Below are 22434 nucleotides of genomic sequence, written 5' to 3'. Positions count from 1 at the left end.
ACCAGCAGGAGACACATTTTAATAACGAAGTGACGGACATCAATGGCCATTAATAGACGCTGCAGGTGTAATGTCAACATTACATCATGAGGTATGTCCCACTATAAACTATAAAGCATTCATTCATCATTATGTGAAGTGGAATTTACTTAGAGGCTGGATTTTACTGATCACTTGGCTGTGATTTATTGCTTATTACTGTCTCAGTAAACGCATTTTAACTTTGTTAGCTGTCCTGCACTGTTTCTATGATCCATACAACTCATGGCATGTTTACATCTTTGGCAGTTTATCCATCGTCATACAGGTTTCATGTTTTCCATCCAGCATTCCCGTCACATTGCAATGCACGTGAGCCTTGAAATCATGCCAAGAACCGAGTCCATTTGTGGTCATGAGTGGTATTGTGTAGCTCTGTAGATGCAGTCTCCAAGGAGGAGCTAAAATAGGCATTTAAAGCCGTGCCTTTAACAGTTGTCTGTTTAATTTAGCTTGTAAAGTATCCTACTCACTTTCGTCTCTGCTTTCCCTGGCCTATATACTATGTTCCCTATATCGCATGTCCCCCCTAACATATGCTCTTCAACACCAGAGTATTTAAAGAGCTAACAAACTTTATAGTGGGGCTGCTGCAGTTAGTAGGGCATATGCAGGATAAACATCTATCTGTCAAAGCTAAATGCACTTAGGTCTTCACTAGAGAAACTAGAGACAGGTTCGATTTGAGGAAAACAATGAATGAGATTATGGGTAGATGGACTGATGAAGGACTATGAAGTTACGGAAGTTCTTTGTGTTATTGCCTCTCCTGATTTAATTAAAGGGAGATAATGTTTTAACGTGTGTCTGCTTGTCATCATCATACTGGACCTCATTAAGATCTAATTTGGTAGAAAGGTCCATCATTTACATGCTACATTTTGTGAGAAAGCAAAGCCAAGAAGAGAGCATCAGACATATTGAAGCTTTACAAGTTTTCGTGATGGTGTTTATTATCAGATTCATTTATGAGCTTCTCTGCCTTTATCTGCAAATGACTGGCTAAAGAGGTTGCGGTAGAACTGAAATGATTTGGCAATTTATTTTGAAGTATATAGTTCTCAACAACTTTGATAATCGTTTAATAACAAACCACATAATCGTTTTTTAATTCTTTGATCAATAGTTTTAAAAAAATGTGAAGGCCTTTTTTTTTTTTTTTTTACAATTTTCTAGATCTACACCTTTAGTTAATTGATTGAAATGAATGTTTCAAAAAAAGTATTTTTCTACTTGCTTCACTTTGCTGGTTAAAGTGCCGGGCAGCAAGGAACTGAGAGAATGTGTCTGCTACACTTTTCTGTGATTGACAACTTACCTAACAGTTTTTTTATTGTGTTTTCCACTAATCTGTCAATCGATAAGAAGTCAAAGCAAATGTGAAAAATCGTTCACGCTAAATGTTTGACCTGAGTCCTCTCTCCAAAGACAAACAGGAAACCCTGCAGAGTAAAGTTGAGCAGGAATTCCTGTCACTGCGTCCCAAAGTATCTCCAGTAAGACAAAGTCCCAGAGCCCCGCAACACTGTTTGGCACGTGGAAACCCAGAGCGGGGACGCGGCCACACTGCCGGCTTTGTTAGCCTCTTTACAGTTGGACAGAAATGTGCTATTCCCTTGATGCTGTTCCCCTGGTTTCATTTACCTCAGGCCAAGAGAGCTGATACAATGAAAGTATATAGCAGGAAGGTAATCATATCCAGCTGTCTTCTATTACACATGGCAGCAAGTCTATTTATAAAGGATATGATGAGAAAAAGTGAAATATACGAGCAGTGTACTGTGTTAATAAATTGACTGGAAAATGTCATAGACACTGTCACATGATCAAGTTTAGCTGAATCCTTTGTCTGCAAGTATTAGCGTTAATACCATTTACTGGATACTAAAGAAGAGCTTTCAGGTTAATTTTAACTCGGGGTAATATTTTGTTCAGGATTTCCCTACATGGTCGTGCCAGAGTGAACATTAAACAGTTCTTCTCCGGGTTTGCTTTGGGAGTGCACAGCCAACAGGCTTTTGTTTCAGTAAAACAAATTTCTCATGAAACTCCTCTCATGCTTGTGCATTCGAGATGTTAGTGAGGTTTTATTTAGGTATGGCTGCTCATTAGACCTCTCTCTGTGTCGTTGCCATAGTAAATCCATCCTTATTACTCATGACAAGAATGACCAAAGGTTTGACAAATTGGATGATTTGTTGATATTGGCAGCTGAGGATGCTGGGCAAAATGTTTCTGCAGTCTTTTGGCAGCGTTACTGCCACATGATGCCCCCGCAAGGAAACGTAATGGGTGGCCAAGTCTGACCACAATGAAGGAGTTTACTGCTGCCATGTTTCCCACTTCTGCTGCAGAGGAAACAAGTTTGGGAGTTCAGCGTGTGCAGGTTTGATCAGAAAATATCTTAACACCAGGATAAGACAGAAGGCTGTGATCTTGGTATTGTCATTGCGCTTCCTTAACAACCTGGAGGCAACCCTGTTATCATTTCCCCCTACTTGACCCATTTGTTAATTATATTGTTTATATTCCTGATGTGGTGGCGTCAACATCAAAATCTTCTTCCTGTTTAAAGGGGCAAGATCCGCCACAAAGGAACTGGAAGAAATATGTCTACAGGACATTTGTTTATGTCCGGCGGAGACTGTAAACTGCCGTCATCAGGTGGATTTGATAAATAAGTGTTTTATCAGAGCTTTGTTTAAAAATACAATGACTTCGACAATAACAGAGAAGCAAAAGTGCCCCAGATTGTATGCATAGTGATGAAATCTGCTGCAGGAAGCATCTGGAGACCTCCTCTATCACCAGGATGGAACAGACTCAAACACACGCAAACACGCTGAACTCCAGTTTAAAAGCGGCACATGTTGAGCTGCTTCTCCCTGCTCGTAAATCTGCCATCAGAAATGTTTTATCTTCTGAGATTTAAATTGAAATGCATGAAAAAGCATGCACTGTAGTATTGGTTCAATGCCACTAGGTGATGCAATAATCAGCAACTGTGAACATTTTTGAGAAATCTTAATGTGTCTCCAATTAATATCACAAAAAAGCGAGTTTCCTGTTTGTGGAAAGAAAAGTTTATCAGGATGTTGAGGAGAGTTGATCCCTCAGAGAGAGGAAGTCTTCAGATGCTTGTTGTTGTTTCTAAACAGAAAACAAATATCGAGGACACTCATCTGATGCTCCTGATTATAATGATATGAATAAAAGTTATAAAACACCTTCTGTCCAAAATCACTCCCTATATGGTACTAAGTGCACTATATTTACCCTGTGCTATTCAATTTGAGTAAAAAGGGGAGTGATTTACACATGGCTATTATCTCAATTGACTGCAGTGTTCCCCTTTTTCTTGTTCTTATTTTTAGCAGTAATAGTATTGTTCCCGTTAATGTCTAATCGACTTAAGTAGTGACTAAAGCCGCCTTGTTTCTATTTAATTCCCAGTCCTTAAAAGGATCTCATCTGGATTGTTCTTCTTTTTCTTTACAGCATTAGGTTTGTTTTCCTTCTTAGGAGAGCCGTGAATGCGTCCTTGTGATGACTCCAAACGTGTCAGTCAGGTTACAATAGAGGTCACGGAGGGTTAAAAGTAAATTGGCATGAAGATGGGGAATTTGGGGAATGAAGAGGTTATAACGCAGAACCTGTTAGACTAATTTCCCTTTAGTTCTTCTCCTGTTGCTGCTGGATTTCCACAGCTCAACTTTACAGCTGTGGGGTCTCTTTAAAAGTGCAAAGCACTCAAATGAGATGTAGTAATGATACTGAAAATAGCACAGAAACAAATGTGTTGGGGACAGCAACATGTGGGAGCTGAGTGAGGAGGAACTGAGATATGAGGGAACACATCTGTGTATTTATATGCTGCTGGCTGGAATTCAGATCCAGATATTAAACACTAATTCAGCTTCACTTAGCGTTGGCGCTAAATCAAGTTGTTGTTGATGGAGTGTAGTAAAAAATAACATGCTGATGAATTTGGTATGTTTGAGCAGTAAACCTATTCCATCTGCCAATTTCCACAGGGGGAAGTGAGGCACCTTTCTCTCCTCCTTTATAAATCCCAGCTGTGGTTTTAACTGTCCTAGGGTCAAATGTTGAATGCCTTCTTCATGATGCATGCGAGACCATAAAAGTTTCCTGTAATTTGTGTTTACGTGAACCTTGTTTTAAAAAGCAATAAATTCAATACACTTGGATTCTCCAGTGTATAGGAGATGCATATCTGCTTATCTGTGCCCTCGGGATCTTTACTGAGGGGAGTCGTTTTACTGAGAGTCTGAAGCAAAGAGGTGTGTGTTTGAGTGTGTATCAGAGGTAAAAGTTGATGTGTGAGGGAAAGGATTTTGGAAAGCATTTACTGTAGTATGCAGTTTTGTTATTGGATGTTCTTGCGTGTATGCTTTGCAAAAGAATAACATTTTATATTTCTTTGTTCGTGTCGAGGCTTCATCTCTGACAGTACAGATGGTAGATGTTTCCTGTCAGTTAAGTGAAGTTAGCTGGGAGGAAATAAGTCCATGCTCATGGGACAGATTACAAAACACAGCCGTATCTTCCGTACTAAAGATTACAGTATGGATGATTTATGTTTTCACTGAAAGGCTAAAATTATACTCAAGATATTCCGCAGAACTGGAATAAACTTCCTACACATCAACCCTGAGTTCTTTTCAAATCGAGACTTAAAACCTTTGTCTTTAATGCTGCTTTTCCAGATGACATTTAACTATTTTTCATCATTGCACTTCTACAGCAGTATTTACAATGTCCATTCTTTGACTAATTTCAAGATCAAGATGTTGTGTTTTTGAAAATGTTCTGCTGATCAGTTGTTCTTTTTGTTATTTTGACTACACATTGTGAATGTGTGAAAGTATTTGAGGGGTTACATTTAGAGGGAATTCCAAATGTAAGAATTGTTTCGACTGATAATCATTGATGATGAACGAATGGGGAAAAAAGTTTAAAATGATAGGACTTCATGAGCATGTGACAGACTCACAGTTTCATTATCCTTAGTGACACATTGACAAATGTCCATCAGATATCAGCAGACTCGATTTCTGTGGGTTGAAGTTGATCAATTTTGATGTTTAATGAATGGACTATTTACTCCTAAATACTCCTCTGTGTGTACAAACATTTTTTAAATTCTATCTCAATTAGCTTAATGAGCAACAGTATCAGTTTTTAGCTGTCCCTACACTGGTGTTAATGTGTAAGGTTTTTGCCTTTTATTGTACATGTTACAGCTGTAATTGTGTATTTTACTGTGTACTGCCTGTAAAGCCCTTTGTACATTCGTGTTGAGAAAAGGGTGCTATATAAATAAAATGTTACTTACTTACTTACTTACTTACTTACTTACTTACTTACTTACTTACTTACTTACTTACTTACTTACTTACTTACTTACTTACTTACTTACTTACTTACTTACTTACTTACTTACTTACTTACTTACTTACTTACTTACTTACTTACTTACTTACTTACTTACTTACTTACTTACTTACTTACTTACTTACTTACTTACTTACTTACTTACTTACTTACTTGTCCCTCAGTAATAATAATATATTTGATTTTGGTCAGTTTGATTTGTTTCTGCGCACAATGTGTTTGAAACAGGCTTTGCAGTGTCTGATTTATCAAGTTGGTGCGTGAAGCTGGACTAATATCTAAGATTCACTGCCCGTCAGACATCAGACAGACTGAATTATTTTCCAGTTGTTGAAAATAATCATGACTCGTGTTGAATGGGAATGGTTTTAAAGGCATACTGCATGCATTTGGTATGACCGGCCTTTTAAGAGGAATAGTTTTGTTTTGGACAGGCAGTGTATCAATACTTGTTGCATTTATTTGTGTTGACTCATACATATCTTTAACCAGACGGGTAATTAAGAACATGATTAGTTCCACTGATTCATTTCAATGTTATAGAACACACATTTTTGGGGGTTTTTGAATGCCTCTATTCAATACTTCCTATAACAACAAAGAGTGTGAAAACAATCCAACAAAGAGAGGAATTATCACCTGAATCTGCAGCTCCATCGTCCTATATGAGGTCTAATTTGATTTTCAGTTCACTGTTCAGCTGTCAGGCTGCAACTTTACTATTTCAGTTGACTCTAATGGCTCTTATAAGGTTGTTTTTGGCTGCAGCAGACATTTTTCTCTTATAACCCACTGTACACTATCGGCTCAGCACCAAACAAAAGACAGACAAAGTTAGCGGCTTCCTGGCGAACCTAGTGTAGCATTCAGCGATATATTTCCCTTGTGAGTTGGTGGAGACCAAAAGTAGAGCTAAACGAGAGCGAATCAGGGACTTACATTAAACAGAAACAGGACTCCAAATGAATGTTAATGCCCTTTAACTGCTCGGTGTGTAAATAAGCAACTGTTTGCTAATGAGTTTACAGCCTGCAACTTTAGTGTTATGGTTCACTTTCACTTGTCTCATCAGTGTTGTTTCAGGCAGCTGTTTTCAGTGAAAAGGCTGATTAACCGACTCTCCGCCACATGGCCAGCACCAAACAACAGACAAGAGCATTCAGGTATATAGCCAGATATTTCCCTCAAATAAAGCTAATACAAGAGTGAATAGTGGACTTACTTTAACCAGATGGTGTCTGCTCGAAGGGGAAATAAGCAGCTATTAGCAAACAATAACCTTTAGTAGGCGATAATGTGTCAGTGATGGGCTTATATTCTGCTGCCCAAAAGTGTACACAATATAATTTCGTTATATTTATATCAATATGCAAGGAGTAGAAAAATAACCTCCTTTGAAATGGCAAGCAATAAAGGCACACTTTTGGGGGCGCAGGAAAAGAACAATCATGGCACAGTTAAAAAAAACAACAGGAAAAGCACATAAAGACCTGTAGAAAATCACTATTTTTAGCGGCAGCCGCACTCACTCTCACTTAGAAGTCCTTGAAGGAAGTTATTTACATTTTTTAAAAAGAAGATGCTGTCACTGGTATCCACAGTGTGAACTGAGGAGCTGCTCCCAGGGGGGTTTCATTAGGATACAAAGGGTGTTTGTCAGTGAAGTTCGGCAATCAAGTAAGAGGGGATCAAACCATAATGAAATGTGTTAATTATGAGTTTGAGACCTTGGATTTCTTAAAAGCTGTGTTATATACTCTGTGATAGTAATAGAGATAGCAGTCTTTAGAATCTGTAGAGTCGAAGAAGGTACACACTTGAATATTTCTGCCATGACATGTGAACAGAAAGATTTAGGACCAGGAAGATCGTTTTCACAGACAGAATAAGCTGTTCATACTGGACAGCTCCAAAAAGGTTTCTAGCTAAAACAATTGGACGACACTTTTTCCTAGGCTCCTCAACATCTGCTAACCTATTCTGAGCTAAGCACCCGTCGTAGTTTGACCCGCAGTCAGTGGAGTGTGACAAACAAAAAAAGAAACGTTAGCAATCGTCTCACTTCTTCACATCTTTTTTTCAGGGACAAACTGAGATAAGCTGTCTAAGTGCATGTGTGCCATATGGTGCAGACATCACTGTAAATACTTTCAATTTCAAGTCGCCTCCTTGTACCTCACACACACATAACCCCAACCTTTGACAGGCTGAATTCATTCATCACTTAGCTAAAAAGCTTTTTCCGTTCAAACCAAAATTCCCTGGCGAGTAGTCCTTGAATGAAATGGCCTCAACCTGCGAGTCATCCAAACATCCATTGTCCTAAAAAGGAGTGTTGTGTTGAGTTTCACTCACAAGTTAATAAAGACTTCCCACGACAGGGCTTATTGCTATATGCTTATTTAGGCAATGGTTTGGCTGGAGAGTGGAGCTCTTGTGTGTTTCAGCCAAGCATGAGGCGTTTAAACGGAGGATCAGAGACTTCTGCAGCCTGACATCATCCTCCCCACACCCACCATGGTTGAGCTGCTCAGTGAGCGTGCATGGGCAGTTTGCCATCTTGTTGATCAGATTAACATGTTAGAATCAAAGCTTGTTACACTAAAGAATAAAGTAAAACTCAACTAGGGTTCAGGGTGACATCTAAAAATGATTAAGTCACATAAATGCATACAGTAGCAATGTTTATGCTCTCAAAAATATGCAAAGTATGAAGGTGTGAGAAAGAGCTAGTCAGGCAGAAATGAAGGGAAAATATGGAGGGTACGGCGGGAGTTATGCTCTGCCGTGCTAAATAAATGGGTCCTGAGTGTGAACATAAACACTGAGATAATGTATTGGCAGAAAACTTGTTCCTGAGAGAGGAGGGTGTTGTAGGTGAAGGTTAGAATCCCACTTGTTTCCTTTCAAAACACGCAACATGGAGGGGCAAGCTCTCCTCCATCCTGCAAGCGAGTAGATAAATATGCATAAAGGCGGGAAGACTCTGTATCAAGTGTGTCAGAAAAGATTGCAACCGCTGTAACATGCAGATTTTTCATCCTACAGTTGAGATTTAACAGTTTCCAAACTGTGGTGGGAACTCCTGGAAAACTGTTGCTTCCTGCTGAGTTAGCTGGCATCTCTGAAATATGACTGGAACTATTAAAGAGTAATTTTGTCCATGGGATGATGAGAGGGTTTGGATTATTTTAAGTGGCTGTGCAGGAAATTTACCTTTTTTATTGGCAGTATTTCCCTCTCTGAGGATACACCACTTCATTCTGTTTCTCACCACTGTGTTTGAGATCATTCACATCTAACATGACATTTTAAAAGCGGTTAAAAGTTGATCTAAGAAATACGCTGAATGGTATATCATACATGTTGGTAGACTAACAACAACCCATCTCATTTAAACCCACTTGCCATTTTTCTGCTTCTTCATGGGTGTAGCTTCATACTAGCTAGCTATGCAGCTATGAGCTGATATCCGCATTGTAAATCCCATTTATAGAGTTTTTGGCCGGTTGTTTCTCCTCCAAACAGTAAAAGCCATCAATAAAAAAAACACCAAACAGATTTATGTAGAATATCTGAAGGATATTATAACATACATTTAAAGTAATATTTGTAATCATATGGACTGTAAATTGAGATTATGGCCCCAAGTGGCATTTATAGGATAATGGCACTTTTCATATGTCAAGATTTTCTTTGTAATTCCCTTAAAAATATTATGAGTAGAGACCCGACAAAAAGGCGAATGCAGTGGGACCCAACAGGAATGGACAAGCCTGCTTTGTTATGATGTGTTTACGCGTTGTTTAAATTATCGTTTGGTGATGAAAAAACTGTTGCAATGTTCATCTGTGAAATGCTTAATCAAAGTGTATGTCAGCATCAGAGGAAAAAGTATACTGTTTTATTTCTTCTTGTAAATGTCATACACTGAATTTAGAAATGCAAAAACAGACTAATCTAAACCAGCTGTGTCATATGTCCACTTTCATTGTTGTGATCTTTAAATAACATGAATCCCAGAATAGCTCGGTCTGACCTGAGATCAGGAACCCACCCTGCAGCCTCTATATTTGAATGAGGATTTACATAGTGGACGCCTTTCAGTGGAAAATGACCTGTCACAAGCTTCACCAGCATGTAAGGAACAGTTGTTGTGTTTCTTTCCATAAAATTATGGGTAGCAGGCAGTTAACACTAGCCGGTGTCTTAGCTGGAGCTGAGGAACTCCTCTGTTCCATAAATACAGAAATCAAAAGCACGCCTATCATGGCTTGGATTTGGGTGAGGCATTTGGCAGCATTGATCAAGGGATAATAAAAGATTAGGCCAAGTGTTACTGAACAACCTCTGGCAATTCTAATCTAGCTTTGCTGCAAATCTTGGGAGCCCTCCAGTTAGTTAGCAGCCAGTGGTCCTGTGTTTCAAGAAGAAAGCGATCAGTATGTGCACAATAATAGATGCTCTGTTAATAAAAGAAGCGGAAATCCCTCTAAAGCACACTACTTAAATGGAAAGTGTATGCCTATTTACTCAAGCACAAAAGTCCTTCTTTGAGCATGATTGTTCAAAAGCACCACATTTCATTTCAGGTCATTATGTCCCCCACTTCTCCTGTAGGTTTTGAAATTGTGAGATAAGCGCTGGGAGTTTGGGGCAGTGGACTCCCGGGGGGTCAGTTCACGCAGAGGCCATCGGACAGGGGCCATTTCAAGCGCTCTGCTTTAGTGGCTATTAAGTCTGAGAGCTCCGCCATTAGTGCCTCACATGGTATACCACCACTTGTCCAGCACTGACTACAACATTGTGTCATGTCACCTCCCAGCTGAGCCGATATGCTTCTTGAACAACACGCTCTCTATAAGTCTAATGAGGCATGCACTGCAGGCCAGTGATGGATGGGAGGTCAAACTCCTGCATCTGCAGCACTCACCCTTAATATTGACCAGTTCTGCCGTGGTAACTGGCAATTTATTTGTCATTTTCAATTAGGGATGAAGTAATTAAGGGATTAATCGATTGGTTGATTGATAGAAAATGAATCTGCATGAATGTGCATTTTTTCTTAGTCTGATATTATAGATAACAGATATCTCCGGGAGTATAAGATGGTCAAAGTAAGCATTTTGAAGCTTAAGCTCTGAAAAATGCAATACTGAAGTGACTTGCTGATTAATCAGGAAATATTAGAATAATAATATTTTTTAGTTTTCATCCATCATAGAGCATAACGAATAATGACAGAAAATCGAACTGGCCATGTCTTTGTCTGTGTCAGCTCTATTTCCTAAATGAACCCGAAATGCTCTGTTTTTGTATATTCGTGTCCTAACGTTTACCCTTTCCTGCTATAACTCTCTCACTGTTGATGAATTGGCTGGCTTCTCCACTGATGATGTGTTCAAAGCCCAGACTGCAGTACTGTGCCTGCATGAGCAAAAAGGATGGGTGGGTTGACTTTGGACAATGCTGCGATAATGGACTAGACAGAAAGTGCAAAAAAACTAGTGGCCTTAATGACCACCGGAAAACACAGGGAAGCCCTTTGTGTTTACATTGTGGGTTTGGCTCCATGATGGTAGACATCAGTTGGGCACAGGTTGCCTGTGTGTGTGTGTGTGTGTGTGTGTGTGTGTGTGTGTGTGTGTGTGTGTGTGTGTGTGTGTGTGTGTGTGTGTGTGTGTGTGTGTGTGTGTGTGTGTGTGTGTGTGTGTGTGTGTGTGTGTGTGTGTGTGTGTGTGTGTGTGTGTGTGTGTGTGTGTGTGTGTGTGTGTGTGTGTGTGTGTGTGTGTGTGTGTGTGTGTGTGTTTGTGTTTTAGCTATGGCTTTAAACCGAAGCCAGAGCCGCCTTCAAAGAGCTCAGTGTAGCTGTAATGGACAGAAAAGATGAAAAAGCGGCATCGGTATCTGCTTTTCCATGTACGTCTTTCAGCTCTATCATCTAATAAAGATATGGGATTTGATCACATTCAGCTCTCTGTTTTCATACAGGCTATATTATTTCCAAACCTGATGCCAAATCAAACACTTCTCTTGTGGTCTTACACGGAGCCGCCAGAAACGCAAACATATATCTCTCAGAGGCAGTGCCAGCAGGTCAAACAACGATCCATGTGTTTCCTTAGCTAAGAACTAAGCCGTGGTCTTTTTTCAAAATAACTGATTAAAAATAATTAATGAGAGAGAGTGTCACTCTAAACTAATTCAGATAGGTTTGTGGTTCTTCAGTATACTAACATCTGCATTCAGCCCTGTAGATCTCTGGCTCAGCGATTACAGTGATAACATCAAATCTGACTGTATGATCCTCCAAAGATCTGCAGAGTAATCAGTCTCTGCGCCAGACATCAATTGGAGAAAGATGCTAAATTGCGATAATGACCCTGGCTGGCTGTTACATGACACTCATTTCTTTGAGGTTTAAACAGTATTTTTTTAAAACCAGTTCTCTTGTGGTTGGAAAAATTCTTTGCAATAGCCTTGTTTGTTTGTGCTCTCTGCAGAAAGATGTGAAGGACGTGTTCACAGCCATCACATTCGAGGTGGCTTACAGCCTGGGGACGCATACCCCAGGACACCCGGGGGGAGACCTCCCCGCTCTCACCCCAGTGCTACGATGGAGGAAAGGAAACAAGATCGCAGTGAGGAATGAGGTAAAATATTGACCTAAAATGGTGTTGTGTTTGGGAGTAACATTGTTAAAATATGTAGAACTTCTCTTAAATTAGGATGTGAAAGGTCTGATTTTAGGTGGGGTAGGATTAGGGTTAGATTTAAGTTCAGAAATAAATTAGAAATGAATAAATAATTATCGTTCTCAGCAAGAACATTATCTTATGAAAAATGTTTAGTATAAACTTTCTATCTGATTTTTGATTAATTTAAATTATTCAGATACCACATCTTCCTGCACTTTGTCTTATAGAAGACGCACTTTTTTTCACGCATACTGCAATAGATGAAGATAATTAATCCAACGTAACAGTAATAACCTGCTAATTCAGATTCGTCTCCTCAATGTATTATAAAGAACAAAGTTTGTCTTCCCTTGGACCACAGAAGGAATGAAGCAAGTAGCTCGAATTGAGGATATAATCATTTGGTGTGGGTTACTTACCAGCTTATTATTGTCTGTGTTAGCTTTTCTTGAATGCAATCCAAATAGTCTGATTCATTTATTTTCTTTGTAACCACCTCTAACCTGCCCCACATGTGGTTCCCCACTGTCTGCACTTCTTGAGGGATTTGCGTCTCTCAGCACCTACGGAATCCATTTTTCCAAAACTCATCAAGCTTATATTGAACCTTACCGCTTTACTTTAGTTTCCTTTCATGATTTAGCATTAAACCAAAGACTATCCTCTGGCTGATTAAAAGAGCTCAGATAGAGTCAAGATGTGGTCTCCCTGGATAAAACAAAAAAAATGTTTCTAGCCTTGACAACGGCACAATAGTGCCCCCTAGTCTGAATGTGGAGAAGGTGTGTTTACTGCATGATGTCATATTAACTGTGTACTTTACCGTTTTCTCTTCAGACTTGGTTTGAGAAGAACTGCCTGTCCGACGACTGTGCTGCAGATCTGAGGCTCCACGGGAAAATGTTGCTCTCAGGGTAAAAAAACATTCACTATTTATATTCAGTCTGTGTCCTTGCTTTTTTCTTCAGTACAGAGGAAGCAAACTGACGTCATAGGCCATGTGGGTGTGGGTAGGGGAACCATGACGCATGCTTGGAGGATATCCATATGTTTTTCCATACTTAGGGAGTTCCCTTTCTTTGTATTGTGTATCTTCTGCTGTCTGTACATTTAGTGACAGCATGTGTCTGTCATGGTAAGCAGTCGTCATCTCTTACATAAACTTAGTTTTACTCCCAAAAACAAGCATTTTAATAACACCCTCCTTCGGTAACTTAGATTTTCAAACTCAAATTCATTGTGAATATACATATTTTCCTTTCTGCTTCCTTTTCTACATCCCACAGTTGTTACAATAGGTTTTTTACTTCTCTAAAATGCAGTATGTTTCCCTCAGGTTGCACATCAAACCCCATCTGGCCCTCGGAGGAGTGAGAAACATCTCTTTGAACCTGACCATCTCCAACGCTGGGGACGACGCCTACGACACCAACATCTACTTCAACTTCACCAAAGAAGTTTTCTACATCAACTTCTGGCAGAAGGTGTGTTACCCTTGAAGAGTATCTGCTGTTTATTTACTCAAGTGCACATGTTTGTTTCTTAAATGTATTTGGTTCTCTGGCTGAAAAGCTGCACCAGTGCAACATTTTAGATGGGCGTATCAGCTGAGTGCCATCACTTGGATGTGCATTTTCTTAAAGACGGTTTATTTAAAAAGAATGATTAAATGTCAGGAGTGCAGTCCAAACAGTGAAGCGTACAGAAAGACAGGCCTGTGAGAAGACGATGAACTTAAAGCTTTGCCAGAGCTGTGGAGGCAGCCCTGTGGATAAAAAGAAGAAGAGCAGCAGCTGTCCCGTCTCACAGCTCCTCTGGCTGACCTATCACACGCTTCTCTGACTCGTTTAAAGTGGACACACCACGTCAACAACATATAAGCAGACCAGAACACACATACTTAATATTCCCACAAACTTGACTGATGTACCGGTAAAAATTGCATGTCAAAAAAGGGGATATATATTGTAGGGGTAAACTCAGGTACATGGAGAGAGGATTATTCCTGAACTTCATGGAGATACTGATCAGGTCTGCTCTCTAAACTCTTTAACCTCAAACGTTCTGTTAAAGAAATATCAACCCACCGCCAACCCACATTAAACCTGAGATTTTCCTCGCTCTACTGTATGAGAATGGATTTCACAGCAGCCACCCCTGCCTGTGCTCACGTCTGTTCGCTAACTTGTTGCATAAAGCCGCCACGTCAGTCAGTCAGGGCGATCTGACAGGAGCGTGCACCAGCTCAGCAGATGCTAGAGGGGACAACATCCATCACGGGGCTTTTCCCCTCATAATGGACCTTGTGTTTAGCCTTCCAGCTGGGTTTTGTACACCCTGTGATGGATACGATCATCTCTGTAAAGCATACAACCTGCAATGCCCCCCAACTAAGCCAAAATTGAATTTAAATAGAATATATGCTGCAGGCAAATATTAGAAAAACAGTGTTCCAGATTGAGTTTCATAGCTAATCTAATGAAGTAATAAGTATCAGGTTACCAGAAGCCACTGAGGCTCATTTTGTCCAGGAACCTGATAAGTCAGAGTGCACAAAGGGAGCAGGAAGTGAGCAGTATGAAGAGAAGACAAAGAGGCCACCGAGCAGATTTACTGCCGTACACTCTTTGAGGCATTTATAATTACTACTGGAGGAGTCCGAGGTGATGATGTGAGTGACCCCTTTCTGTTAATTTAAGGTCAGCTCCCAAATCCTCCCCTGGGGCTTTTTCTCCAGAGAGCGAAGCGTGAACTCAGCACTCCCCCTCTCATATTTAAGAGTGGGGTGTGTTATGTGTCTGTTGTTCTTGCAACACCAGCTGTCAGGAAGCTGTGGAGGTGAATTGGTGTTGCTCCCGTGGGAGTCAGAGACTGTTGCACTGGCTTCTGTGTTTTCTTTTTTTATCTCTGAAACGCTTGAATTGTTAGTTCAAGCGTTTTTCCCCCTGAAAGGCCAGAGCTGTAGCAGATGTTTTATAGCATTGTATTTATGGCAGCTGTTAATTATTCTACTCCCAACGCATCTGAAAGCTACAGTTACTTTGCAGGTAAAGATTTAATACACAAATCATAGCTGCCTCTAAATTGTGATTTGGGAGATTGAACCAAAGACATATACTGTATATAAAGAAATATAGCAATATAAAAAGTGGGCTTTAACACTGGCTAGGTGATGTTGAATCAATACCATAATATTTCTCTTAATAATATACAGGAGAACTGTTTCATTAGTAATATGTATGAGAAAATTGTAAAACAGGTTTTGAGTGTCCAAACTAAGAATGCATCACTTGCACTTCAAAGAAACAGGGACGGACATTTATCATTATTTTCTGACAGTTTATAGATCAAACAATTGATTGATTAAGAATAATCAGCAGTGAGTTGCAGCCCTTCTGTAAAAAAATAACAAATGAATGCAAATGAAACGTTTTATATATAATGTAGAAGAAGCTGAACGAATGCCCCATTCTGTGTAATTAGTGCTTTAACTTTTAATACTTTAAGCACATTTTGCTGATAAATCTTGATTACTTTACTTGTAATGGAGTGTTTTTATGGTGTGGCATTTCTATTACTACTTAAATCAAGGATCTGAATACTTTCCTTCACCACTGATTTCTGTTTAACAGCTGGAACAGATGAACATGATGGTGAAAAGCCCAGGATTTGGGAATGTAACTGAGAAATGTGTGAATTTTAGTTCACCCTAAACCCAATGAAAATATGAATCACTAATTTTCTTGGCTTTGTAGCGCAGCTTTTGCACAAGCTATAAACCAAAGGTTGATTTCAATCTTCATACCTCTGTCAAAAGTGTTAAACAGGCATCGACACTGACTTGGAAGAAGTGGACCGAAATAGAGCCAAATGTACAAATACCGAAGTGGATGGGGACATGAAGACATGTGGAGAAAACGGGCCTCCTGTGTGTTGTCATCCACGCTAATGTACAACTCCTTCAGCTGACACTAGAGCAGGGTAAACAATCCTGGTGATATTTAGTGGGTCTGCCATTTGTGAAAATCCTTGCGTGTATTTGTTCCTGACAGAGAAAGACAAGAGAGAGAAAGTGAAGAAGTGCTGAACAAACAGACTTTGTCACTCTTCTCCCCATGGAGTCACTGCACACCATATGTCCAAGGGCTCTGTTCTCTCTCAAGGGCTGCCAGGTGGATGATGGGTAAACAGGCTGACTTCCCCAATCCTGCCCAGCCCCATGGGACAGGCGTTGTTTGCACAGCAGCAGAAAAAAATACAGGAAATAGTGGAAATTCCATCATTGCCAGTTGCGCTGGGGGTCCCCCAACCCCCCTACCCCCGACTCGCAATTAGTCTCCATGCTTAGGGCAGTGCTGCTTGTTTTAGCCGACTTAATGAAGATGGAGAACAGCCACACCCTTGATTTACACTGGGAATCTGCTGAATAAGGGGAATGGTATTGTGGATTGATGTCTACCTTAAATATGTCAGCAAAGGCCTTCACACCTCTTTCCTTCATCACTTTTTGGAAACATGTTATAAACACAACCCAGGAAGCCTACCCATGCAGACAGTTTTGTATGACTTATCTTAATCCCCTTGCTGAATGTTCCAGGAGCGCTAGTCTGTCTCTTTTTTTTTATTTTTACGTTGAAGCTGAAGGTATCATACTCCCAGGCTGCACACGAGCCCAGCCGACAGCCTCACAGTGAACTCCCGCTAAAAGAATTCTTACTCCTCGTAGGGTCAAGGCCCGAGTGTTTACACAGCGCAGCCGGTGAAGCTCCGTATTGTTTGGACAAGCTTCCAAACACACAGCCTGGAGGTTGTCCAATTACCCACCCGCTAAGATATATGTGTGTGCCATCAGGGCTTTGTACATTCTTTGTTTAACCTAATTTAGAACTTCAATGAGATGTGAGAAGCTATGCTTTTCCCTTTAGAAGTTTTTAACAATAAACTTTTATCTTAATGTTAGTATTGGCAGATGTCTGTCTATGTGTGTTTTTAAAGCTGAGGTTCTACAGTTGATAGAACCTCAAATAACAACCTGATAACTTCGATAACAGGTTGTTCCCTATCACATCTTGTCTGCTCTGTCTGCCTCTGTCTCTGTCAGTGTCACTCTCTCTGTCTCCAGCCTGTCTGTCTGTATATCATCCTCTCATTCTTTGTCTATCTGTCTTTTTACAGGAAGAGAAGGGTATTTCCTGTGATCTTGTTGATTTGGACTTCCTTAAATGCAGCGTGGGATTTCCCTTCATGAGAGCGCAGACTAAGGTAACTCAAACTAAGAGAGAACTAATTGCACGATTTGAAAACTGCATGAAAAATACATACTTTGTGTTATCCTCAGGAAAGCCCAAGTCATTACTGAGCAGAACAATTGGTTTATTCTCTTTTTCTCTTCAGTATCATTTTGCAGTGATTTTTGACACGAGTCAGCTGTCCGGGGAAAATGATACATTGCAGTTCTTAGTTCAAGCAAAAAGGTAAATAAAAAGAGTCTGACAAGAGTCCATACATAATGATTGTTGTTTCTGACCAGTAGACTAAATGCGTTCCTCTGGATAGAATAAAATGAATGGAAAATTACTTGTTTTGTTGCAGCGCCAATCCGGAGCACAAACTCTCCGACAACAATTTGGATCTGTCCATCCCTCTGGTTCATGAGACCGACACCACTATCACAGGGTAAGGACAAGACAAACCATAACATGTATTTGCTTTTCATTAAACTTAAAGCTAAAACCAGCTTTAACTGGTTTCACATCTGCTGGCTGCTGGGAGGAGAGGGAGTGCTTTTGTCAGTATGGAACATGTCAACTTGAAAAGCCTTATCTCTGAAGGCTTTATCCTAACCCTGCTGCTTCACAGAGAAGGGAAAGAGATGTAAAACAGCCCAAATCCAGCAGAGGTCTGACATCTGATAAAGCTGCTGTTCGCTGTCTTTAACTCTAAGGGAGGCTTCAGAGCAAAGCTGGATGCCTGTGACTCATATCTCATCTGCTAAAGAAAACTGCTGTCCATCTAATAACATGACAGAAGCCAGAGATTGTTATCTTGTGTAAGAGCATTTCTGTGGGCATTTAAAAAAATAGTTAATGTTTTTTCTATCTGTCTCTTTGACACTGTCTCTACAGTGTGGTGACACCAAGCTCCTTTGTGTATGGAAACTCCATCGATGCCTCGCGCTTCGTCCAGTTGGAAGACCTGGAGTGCCACTTTCAGCCTCTTAATCTCACATTCCAGGTACTGCTAGCACATATCATGCAGGATTTTCAGTATTTTATCATTTAGTAAATATAGTAAAATATTGTTTTAGTTGATATATATATTAATTTCTCTTTCTCTTTGTTTCCATCTGTCCCCGTCTCTGTGTGATGTGCTTCCAGGCCATAAACAAGGGGCCAAGCAGGCTGCCTGGCTCCACTGTGGACATCAGAATCCCAAACCGACTGGCTGGCAACGGAGCTGACATGTTCCACATCATCGAAACACAGGTGGACGCCAACAGCAGTCTATCTAAATTTATATATCTTATTTATCCTGACCAAAAGCCTTATATATTAGTTTATTAACCTGCAGGCAGCCATTTTTTCAGTTCCTTTATTCACAAATTCATGCTTCTCAACATGGCACAACTGCCTTTATCCACCTCAGAGCACACTTTTGTGCACAGAAAGCTGCTAAACCAGTGGAATTTCTGTCACGGCACGGCCAATTTGCTTAGTGTGAGGCACCACTGGGCCAGTGAAAATGGTAGAGAATGTGTTGAAGTTGCTACTGAAGCTAGCAAACCGTTTGGTTTCACAACATTTTGCCTTTAGATAAAGAAAGGCAATACCCCCACTGGGGTTAAATGTTTTCTTAACCCTTGTGTTGCTCCTTTCATATAGGTAGATCTTGGGGGAGCTCAAACTGTTAATTGTATTTGCTGTGAATGGGCAGGCGGGGTTGACAGTATCCCACCCTCCTTGAGCCCATCTGGAATCACTTTCAGGGGATCAGACAGCTTGCACGAAACGGGAATGGGACACCTGCAGAGCTGGCTACTGCCCAGTACCATCCCCAGACTTGGAAACACACATCATTAAAGCTGTTAACACTGCGTCTAGTCTGCGACACACCGGACAGTTGATATTTTATTGCCAGATATTGTTACATTTTCATACAGACCTCCATTTGTTCAGACATGATATACAAGTTCCTGACTGTTGCTCCATATGTATTAGTTTTTCTGCAAAAAAAATCCTAAATCGCGAAAATGTAAAATTTCTGTGAGGGTTAAAGTTAGTGCAGCCTATGAATCTTCACACCAGAAACAGCAGCAGAAACACAGGACATGGGAAAGCACCAGCAATAAAAGCTCTGACCTGCTGGGTTGCAACAGAGCGGACAATGAGGAAGGCCAGAGGAGATTTCCACCTCCAGATCCTCAGGTCGGAGCGAGGAGAGGGGAAAGGGGAAGTGTTCCCGGGGGGCTAGGTAGTAAAGCAGACTCCTCTAAATCACTCCATATGGGAAATCTGGCTGGGAGGGGTACCAGCTTCTTGTTGGGGAGAACTTCCTGTGAGCCCTGGAGACTCGTAACAATAGTGGGATTTGGCCAGTTTAGGTGACAAAAGTGCTTGTGTCTACACTTCAAGTGTCGAACCTGTCTTTGCAACGTCAACATGACAAAACTCAGTCATACATGTTAACTTATTTTTACACATTGAAGTTCCTTTGTTGTTAACTTACATTAAGAATATTATTTTTTGTATGACAGGTTTTCTGGAATTTCTATATTTTGTGCTGAAAGCAAATGGCTTAAACTAAACTAAAAGAAATATCTAAGATTCAACCCTTTATATTACCCTCAGATGTGTTATACTTATGCCTACATTTGTGTTTATCAGATTTGATTTTACCTAGAATCTTAGTCAACACTCAATTTATATCAATTTTTGTCTGGTTTCAGGTTGCAGACGGCCGAGGGAACTGCACCCCCCACAGGAACCCTACACCGTGCACCATCCCTCAGGACAAAGAGAGCATCTTCCACTCCATATTTGCCTTTTTCACCAAATCTGGTCGCAAAGTCCTGGTAAATATGCAGCCCTCATGATGCACTTTGACATTAAAGAGGGCACTGAAATACCCCCCCTGTGAGGGTTCCTGTTTTTATTTGTTTTTCTCGTAACATCAGTTTATCAGACATCCTCTCTCCCACTCACATTCTCTTGCTCTTTCCCACTCTGTGTTTTCATTTTCTCCGTCGATCTGAAAAGGACTGTGACCGGCCTGGAAGAGCGTGCATGACGATCTCCTGCAGTCTGGGCCCACAATTAAAAGAAGAAGCTTTGAGTATAGACATAAAACTTTTACTCAACACTGAAATTCTCAAGCGGGTAAGAAAAAAGTCACAATTGTTGCAATTTAGTTGCAGGTTGTTATGATTCTAATAAAACCTAACAACGTAACATAACCCACCTCTCCCTCAAACCACAGGATAGTTCCTCTGTGATCCAGTTTGTGACACGGGGCAGCGTGCAAGTCAATGACAAGGCAGTGGAGGTGCCGAATGGCCTGCCAGAGGATCTTTCTGTGAGTATATTAGGAACTTTTTCTACCCACATTAACTGCAATAAATAACCACCTTTGGCCTAATGAAAAAAGGGTAAATTACAGCACACAGGATAACTGAAGTGACCCCCACAATCAGGTGAAGTTGGGTTTTAGTGTTTAAAAAGTTCTTCTGTTTTTATGTATTTAAATATATTTAATTTATAATTGGTCAGATGACTAATGTGTAATAAAACAAACACACATACGTACCAAGCTCTCACTTATACATAGCTTTTAGCCTCTTTAGCGTCTTTCAGCTCCTTGTTTTGGTGAATTGATCTTTTAAAACGCATTCATTTTGTTTACTTTACGCCTGGATTAAAAGCCTTTACACATTTCTTCTTGCCAAGACTCACAGTCTAACAGAACTTTTGCAGCTGGCTAGGCTGCTGTATCTTGCTTAAAGGCACTGTTTCAGGAAAGATTATATAACTACATTAGGTCTATCTTAAGAATGAAACCATGTGTCTCAATTCGTTCATCTATTTCAATAAAGGTTCAATAAAATTAGAATAATAAGTCTGTCTTGAACACATTCTGGTTGAAGGGCAGGGCGCTCACTACATCACTGTTCTATCAATACATATAAATATAAATAGATATAATAGATATAAATACTTTTATCTTTAGCTGTGCAGTCCATTGTGCGGTAGTCCGACAATCCTTGCCGCTGATGTGAGCCCAGGGAACAGCTGGGGGTTGTGGGTATGGAGCTATATGGTGGCACTTCTATCGGCTTTCTTTCGGGGTCCTCAGCTGTGCTCAAGGACAGAACCTCCCCCCTCTGTTGTTTGCTGAGTGATTGAATGGCCAACCAGATCAGATGTGATGATTACATTGAGCACCCAGCATGCTTGCACTGGGATCTCTCAAGTGATTAGGGTGCTGAGTCTGCAGCCCCGCTGACCCTCAGCTTTAGAGGGGCTCGGAAAATTCTGACCCGCCATGAATGTGTCCATACCATGCCTCTCTTTCAGCACATATTAAGTGTGCTCATTCTAGCTACTGTTACCACGCTTCGCTCTTTTAGAAAACACAGTTACCTTTCCCTCAGGGTCTCTGCTGGCTAGAATACACACTGCCCAGTATGATTTGTGGCCGCTGGTTGTACCTGCAGAATAGTATGCTCGAATTTTCCCCCCCGTGACGTGTAAATAACCAACATACATCAATAAGATTCTGTTGCATGCAAGTCACAAATTTAGCATTGCCGTTGAATGAACTTTTAATTCCACATTCCTCGAATTAACTGATTGCACAAGTTAAACTGGGAGAGCCAGAGTTCGTTGACCAGCAGAGCTTTCAACTATTCTCTAAACGCAAGCGCCTTGGCATGTATAACAACAGTTAGATTCCAGAGCTGGGAGTAAGGGGGAGGTGTTAATGTGGGAAACTATTCAACAGAGAGAGTAATCTCCACTTGTTCTCATGGTTATGTCTTGGGCCACAGTTGGCGTCTCATGCCACATTGGTGTTCAAAGCCTATGCGGCACTGCACATTGAAACAGTGCATTCCTCGAGCCGTTTGTGAAATTGGCCCACAAATGTTTGTATTAAAGCAAGATTATCAGACCTTTGGGAGATCACATATTTGTTTCCTTTGTTTAACATCATTAGTAAACAAACTCATTTATTCCATGGTCTTAGTGAACGTGTTGTTTCCCATTTAAGGCCTGAATGATGACACTGA

At 40.5% G+C, this 22434-nt stretch overlaps 1 protein-coding gene across 1 annotated transcript in view; it reads left to right on the top strand.

Annotated features, from left to right (window-relative positions):
• The window catches only part of itga9 (integrin, alpha 9), a 47291-nt gene that overhangs the window by 19544 nt on the left and 5313 nt on the right, over nt 1-22434 (top strand). The window contains exons 16-26 of the mRNA XM_063875078.1: nt 11958-12107; nt 12990-13066; nt 13489-13636; nt 17328-17414; nt 17547-17626; nt 17745-17828; nt 18278-18386; nt 18530-18637; nt 20098-20223; nt 20408-20527; nt 20628-20723. Of these exons, the coding sequence (XP_063731148.1) occupies nt 11958-12107; nt 12990-13066; nt 13489-13636; nt 17328-17414; nt 17547-17626; nt 17745-17828; nt 18278-18386; nt 18530-18637; nt 20098-20223; nt 20408-20527; nt 20628-20723 (1185 nt within the window). The remainder of the gene's footprint in view (nt 1-11957; nt 12108-12989; nt 13067-13488; nt 13637-17327; nt 17415-17546; nt 17627-17744; nt 17829-18277; nt 18387-18529; nt 18638-20097; nt 20224-20407; nt 20528-20627; nt 20724-22434) is intronic.

Source organism: Eleginops maclovinus, chromosome 22, assembly GCF_036324505.1.
Source record: "Eleginops maclovinus isolate JMC-PN-2008 ecotype Puerto Natales chromosome 22, JC_Emac_rtc_rv5, whole genome shotgun sequence".
NCBI classification, from domain to species: Eukaryota; Metazoa; Chordata; class Actinopteri; order Perciformes; family Eleginopidae; genus Eleginops; species Eleginops maclovinus.
The sequence above is the reverse complement of the archived record's forward strand: the minus strand, read 5'-3'. Positions and strand labels throughout refer to the sequence as shown.